Source organism: Diplotaxodon limnothrissa, linkage group LG9, assembly GCF_057381915.1.
Source record: "Diplotaxodon limnothrissa isolate DT_005_m linkage group LG9, D_limnothrissa_male_GT1.1, whole genome shotgun sequence".
Taxonomy (NCBI): Eukaryota; Metazoa; Chordata; class Actinopteri; order Cichliformes; family Cichlidae; genus Diplotaxodon; species Diplotaxodon limnothrissa.
In genome coordinates, this window is record NC_140604.1 from 22,071,186 (window position 1) to 22,077,844 (window position 6,659).

Below are 6,659 nucleotides of genomic sequence, written 5' to 3' on the forward strand. Positions count from 1 at the left end.
CTAAATACATTGAGTTGCAGCCACATGATTGGCTGATTAGATATTTACCTTAACGAGCAGCTGAACAATTTTTTTTTTAAAACAACTGTTCTGGTTTGCATCTGTGACTGAAAACAAGTTGATTAACAAGAGTCTTCGCTGAAACCATGTTGGATGCTTTCAGGTGTAAATTGTACGTCTCTCTGCCATCAGCCCTCATCAGTCTCCTTTACTGAAGGATGCACAAAGAGCTTAATTGGCACAGGTGTGACTCATTATCCTCTCGGGATGCACCTGGCACTCTGCTCTCTCTCTCCACTCCACTTTCTGCCACATCTGCCCCACATACAGAATTTACAAGTGAAAGGTGTTCCGACTTTTAAATGCAACTGTTTGTCTACAATGAATCCAGCTCTCCTGTTTTATATTATCACTGTCAAAAGAGTTGTTATAATACCAATGGGACTCTGACATAACACTAAATTATAGTTTATATAGTTCTTGTACTTGTTGCATAAAGAGTGTGTAAAGAACTCACATTGCACAGCCAAAAGGAAAACTCAAAGAGAGATTTCTCCAGTTTTTTCATGCTTTTTATTAAAGTGGAAAGAAATTTGAATACATGTTTAATTATATATATATTTTTTAATCTGCACTTGAGGCAGAGTCTGCTTCTGCTGATTATTTTCCAGAGCTGCTTACAGTCCTACCGCCATGGTCACTTAGCCCATTCTCACTCCCATAACCAAGTTATTTTACACCAAACCAGACACATAAAAGTAAAGCTTCTGATAAAGCACCCAAACGACTATTGCGATGCCAGAGACTTTTGACAAATACCCTGAATGAAGTTGGAGTATGAAAAAGATTTTATTGTATTTTCCTCCCATTATGCCTCACCAGCAAAATAAACTGTTTTGCTTTATAGTGAAAGTGCAGAGCAGTTAGGTAATTATGATATTAGCACAAAATTTAACCAAGAGAAAATTCAAATTAAGGTTGAGTATAAAATTTAAGTCCCATACTTATTTTTATAATATCTTGTTTATATTGTGCATAATGTTGTTTAACTTGAACACATTGCACAGTCGGCATCCTTGGTTACTTTTAGTTACTTAAGCACCTCCCACTAACACACCCATTATTTCCCTGAGATATCCAATGCACTACATCAGGATGGCACGGGATTTAAAACTCCAATAAAGTCAGAGAGGGACGATTGGGAAATAAGATGCAGGTGAGAACAAGAATATCATGAAAAGAGGGAAAGGACCAAAGTGAAAACAAAATAAGGCACATAGAGAAACTAATCTTTAAAGCAGGAAGGCAAACAGACCAAGAACTCATATGGGCAAACATGGGGACAGAGATCAGATTACACAAGAGCCTGAAGGAAACACAAATGAGTACAGCAAAACCAGAAAATATAATACAGAAAATGCCAGTTTTATTATATCAAATGCTTTATATTCTCCTCCCTGAAGTATTTGGTTTCTCTACAGGGGAGCCATAAAAGTCACGGTTTTGTTTTTTACCTTTCACTCTATTTCCCTCACCTTAAGAAGGTGCACATCACTTTCCAAAGCTTTAATCAGATTACGAGGTTAAATATTTAGATTTATTTGGCAGAGGAAAATGTAAAAATCTGAGACAGACTCAGACAGCAGAAATCTTGTCATGGCTCTTAGCTGGCTGGCTCCTTTCAAAACAGATTAATTACACCATTGTGATGCTGCTCTGCAAAATGGGGTTTTGTTACTTATTCACGGTGATGGATTGAACCCAACCAGTCACTTAACTTACTGTTGGAAAACAAATGGAAACACATTCGTTTGAAGGTAGAATGTTAGATTTGTATTGTTGATTGTCATTTATGCTTAGAAATATTTACTTATATATGCTTAGAGTTTTGTAATTAGTTGTAGATTGGTAGAGGTTTTGATCCTTGATAGTCTGCAAACTTTGTGTGTATTAGACAGCACTTTGGGAGCATGAGAGGTCATACCGTGTCTTATTGTTTTATGGTAGGATTAACGTAGTTGCGTCTGTTCTAGTCTAAGTGCTCTTTGTTTAGATGAACTGCAGGACTTCCTCACCGTGTTATCTAGGATGAACCATCTAGGGGGAGGGGGAGGCTACCCTCTTCCTGACCAAGGATGTTTGACCCTTTGATCAGCAGTCCACACACACACACACACACACACACACACACACACACACACACACACACACACAGAGGCAGGTACTCTTTGTGTGTATGTAGACGTCATATGTTAATGAACTTATGCATATTCATGTAACCTCAATAAAAGAACAGTGGTACGGGAGAACGGACGAGAGCAACTGGGGTCAAGTGAAGGAACGGCACTCTGTCCGGTCTCTCCCGTGCACGAGTAACATGAAGAACTTTGCCTATTTGTGTCTTGCTTAGCAGTGTAATTATATTGTCTTCAACGTTCCAGCGGATGGGTTCAAGCTACAAACCTATCATAGAATTTGTACAAGTCTAAAATATCTCAATTTCAGAAGAGAAATTACCAGTTAATTAACAGTAAGGTGATATTTAAGAAAATTAATAATGCAAATATATGACAAAAACAAGTACAAGCAATAATCTAAACCCTCCTCAGTACATGAAACATATTTAATGATTATTGGTGAAACATACTAGATGTGTTTATGTCACAGTATGGCATGGCACACCGTGGAAGGAGTGGGGAAGGAGGACCCAGGCGCGGTGCTCTATGTATAGACAGTGTTTATTTACAATGGTGACAATCCAAACAACGTAACAATAAATCCCCGTGTTTTCCCAGACTCCCGTGTCGTGTCTCCCCGTGAATAGTCCGTGTTTCTGTGCTCTCCGCTCCCGTGTCAGCACCCCCCGGTGCTCGCTGCTCCCGTGTCTTCCACGCTCCTCCTGCGGGAAACAAAAGACGCAGCCGTCAGGACACATACAACGCGGGCATACACACACACTAACTCAGTAACAGGACGACTAACGTGGAGTCTCATGCAATGATCCCGCGTCAGTGGGAGCTCCAAGACTCTCCTAAGTAGCTCCCCCGACGAGCCCTGATCAGCGGCAGGTGTGTGGCTTCGGGTGTGGCCAGTCCTTCCACAGGGCCACACCCCTCAGGCCTGCAGGTGGCTGAGCTCCATCCTCCAAGCATACCCGCAGACGTACACACACACACACACATCTACAAGCATGGAGAAGAGCAGCAGCAACACCAAAATACATATAATAATAATAATAATAATAATAATAATAATAATAATAATAATAAATAACTGCTCAGGGATCCTGGGTCGCCCAGTCCCAAGACCCTGACAGTACCCCCCCTCTAAGGGTCGATCCCAAAACCAAAATCAAAACAGCACAACCAACCCAGGGCGGGCGGCGGGGGGACCAGGACGGAGGGCCAGAACCAAAACAAGCAAAAACAACAAAATAACAAACCGACCCAGCCCACAGTCCCAGAGTCAGACCGCGCATCCCGCAGCGGCGCAAACCCCCCCCCCCCGAAAAGACGCCACAAACAGTCTCAGGTGGCCCATCAACACAACAACAGAGTTCAGGGGGCCTACCTCGAGCCCAACGGCGCCGACGTAGCAGCTCCGGCGGGCGGCCATGGGTCCGGCAGCAGCAGCAAAACAGTTCTGGGGGCCTGCCACTGCTCCAGTGGCGGCTACACTGCTGCCCCTCCGGTGGCGAGCCCCGGGTCCAGTAACGGCGGCGCTGCTCCCCAGGCGGCCTGCCCGGGATCCAGTGGCGGTAGCGGCGCTGCTGCTCCTCCGGCGGCCTGCCCCGGGTCCGACGGCGGCGGTGCTGCTCCCCAGGCGGCCCGCCCGGGATCCAGTGGCGGTGGCGGCGGTGCTGCTCCCCAGGCGGCCAGCCCGGGATCCAGTGGCGGTAGCGGCGGTGCTGCTCCCCAGGCGGCCAGCCCGGGATCCAGTGGCGGTAGCGGCGCTGCTGCTCCTCCGGCGGCCTGCCCCGGGTCCGACGGCGGCGGTGCTGCTCCCCAGGCGGCCCGCCCGGGATCCAGTGGCGGTGGCGGCGGTGCTGCTCCCCAGGCGGCCAGCCCGGGATCCAGTGGCGGTAGCGGCGCTGCTGCTCCTCCGGCGGCCTGCCCCGGGTCCGACGGCGGCGGTGCTGCTCCCCAGGCGGCCTGCCCCGGATCCAGTGGCGGCGGTGCAGCTCCGGTGAACAACGGCGAGGGGTGGTACATGGCCGATGACACGCCGGTCGATGACGCGCCGGTCGCTGACGCAGACGCGCTGGGCGTAGCTGGCGTGGAGGGCGCGCTAGACGTGATGACCCGTCAGACTTGCCGACCTCCAGTTCAGGCTGAGCGGGTCTCTCCGGACCTCCGAGCTCCTCCGGTGGCAGCGCGGGCTCCACAGGCTCGCCGAGCTCCTCCGGCTCGACCAGCTCCTCCGGCTCGCCGAACTGCTCCCGCTCCGGCTTGCTGAGCTGCTCCGGCTCGCTGAGCCCCTCAGCTGGCGGTGCGGGCCCCTCCGGCTCGCTGAGCTCCTCAGCTGGCGGTGCGGGCTCCTCCGGCTCGCTGAGCTCCTCCTGCTTGCTGAGCTGCTCCTGCTCTCTGAGCTGCTCCAGCTCACTGAGCTGCTCCGGCTCGCTGAGCCCCTCCAGCTCGCCTAGCTCCTCCGGCACGCTGAGCTGTTCCGGCACGCTGAGTTCCTCAGCTGGCGGTGCGGGCCCCTCCGGCTCGCTGAGCTCCTCAGCTGGCGGTGCGGGCTCCTCCAGCTCGCTGAGCTCCTCCTGCTTGCTGAGCTCCTCCGGCTCGCTGAGCTCCTCCGGCTCGCAGGGCTCCTCAGCTGGCAGTGCAAAAGAAATCAGGATGGTGGCTGCAGGCAGACGAAACGGTGGCGGAGTTACAGCTGCAGATGGTGAAGCAGCGGGTGGTGTAGTGACCTCTGACCAAGGTGATGTTACCTGCGTCGTCAGCTCGTCCACTGCAGACACAAACACAGATGGTGAGGGAAATGGAAAATTGTCCGTACTACTCACCACAGCCGGCTCTTGAGATGTCCGTGGGTGTGGCTGCGGTGAGGAACGCCGGCGGCGCGAACGTCGTTTTCGTGTAGACGTCGGGGCCGGCGTCTCAGGCTGTGAATCCACCAGCTGTCCGGGCCGGTGAGCAGGCTGAGGAGGAGAGTGGAGGTGGAGGGTGGAAAGCAAGAAGTCCAAGACGACAGGATTAAGGTCGTCAACCAGCCAGGGAAATTTACAAAGCGTCTCCTGCAGCCGCCTCTCCACGGCGCGACGCAAACCTTCCGCGGGCTTCTCCCACCATAACTCACAGAGTCTGTAAACCCTGTCCATAACCTCCCTCCTGAGCCTCTCCTCAGAGACCGCTGGGTCCATACGTGGCGGGATCATTCTGTCACGGTATGGCATGGCACACCGTGGAAGGAGTGGGGAAGGAGGACCCAGGCGCGGTGCTCTATGTATAGACAGTGTTTATTTACAATGGTGACAATCCAAACAACGTAACAATAAATCCCCGTGTTTTCCCAGACTCCCGTGTCGTGTCTCCCCGTGAATAGTCCGTGTTTCTGTGCTCTCCGCTCCCGTGTCAGCACCCCCCGGTGCTCGCTGCTCCCGTGTCTTCCACGCTCCTCCTGCGGGAAACAAAAGACGCAGCCGTCAGGACACATACAACGCGGGCATACACACACACTAACTCAGTAACAGGACGACTAACGTGGAGTCTCATGCAATGATCCCGCGTCAGTGGGAGCTCCAAGACTCTCCTAAGTAGCTCCCCCGACGAGCCCTGATCAGCGGCAGGTGTGTGGCTTCGGGTGTGGCCAGTCCTTCCACAGGGCCACACCCCTCAGGCCTGCAGGTGGCTGAGCTCCATCCTCCAAGCATACCCGCAGACGTACACACACACACACACACACACACACACACATCTACAAGCATGGAGAAGAGCAGCAGCAACACCAAAATACTAGGGGTGCAACAATATTCGTATCGATATTGAACCGTTCGATACAGTGCTTTCGGTTCGGTACGCATATGTATCGAACAATACAACATTTGTAATTTATTTTATCAATTTTCCTTCTGACGATGCTGTCTGTGTTGAGCGCTCAGTGAATCTGCATTCGACTACTCCGCCTAGGCTCGACAGTGCAGCCTAGGCGGAGTAGTCGAATGCAGATTCACTGAGCGCTCAACACAGACAGCATCGTCAGAAGGAAGAGCGCAGGGCAAGCTAGCGAGACAGAAGTTAAGCTCTCCTTGTAACAGGCAAATTGAACCTCATTCAGATCTGGCGTTTGGAATTATTTTGGTTTTCATGTGACGTATGACCCTGAAGGTAAGCGAGTCATGGACTAAAGTAAAACAGTATGTTGGATGTGCCATGCAATGCTCAATTACATTGGTGTGAACTAGTGTGTTAGCGCAGTTAGCTCGTTAACGTGTTGGCCGTCTAGCCCCATGCACGGAGCGATCGGCGGTAGCTCGTTAACGGAGATTTGCCGTGTTGTGGCGTTAAGGTCATTTCAACGAGATTAACCTGAAAGCACTAGTGGGAACACAACGAATATGACTGCACATTTACGCCGACATCATCCTAGTGCAAAGACAAATACAACAAGCATGCTACTAACTTTAGCCGAGTCATTTAGACAGCTGTTAGCAC

General features: G+C 50.9%; 1 protein-coding gene across 1 annotated transcript; it reads right to left on the bottom strand.

The window, feature by feature from the left end:
* Positions 1-231: 231 nt before the first annotated feature.
* On the bottom strand, positions 232-5,401 carry LOC146625516 (uncharacterized). Its single transcript, XM_085362190.1, has 4 exons — positions 4,673-5,401; positions 4,091-4,555; positions 3,524-3,856; positions 232-315 (listed from the first exon to the last, which is right to left on the bottom strand). Exons 1-4 carry the CDS (start codon positions 5,399-5,401, stop codon positions 232-234), a joined length of 1,611 nt encoding a protein of 536 aa, XP_085218316.1.
* Positions 5,402-6,659: the final 1,258 nt, after the last annotated feature.

Excerpts from the sequence above, each read along its gene's own strand:
- LOC146625516 (XM_085362190.1), bottom strand. The coding sequence starts at position 5,401 with ATGCCATACCGTGACAGAATGATCCCGCCACGTATGGACCCAGCGGTC. Across the intron at positions 4,556-4,672 it reads CGCCAGCTGAGGAACTCAGC|GAGCTCAGCGAGCCGGAGGA; the intron begins GTGCCGGAACAG and ends AGCAAGCAGGAG. Across the intron at positions 316-3,523 it reads TTGATGGGCCACCTGAGACT|ATGTGGCAGAAAGTGGAGTG; the intron begins GTTTGTGGCGTC and ends TATGTGGGGCAG.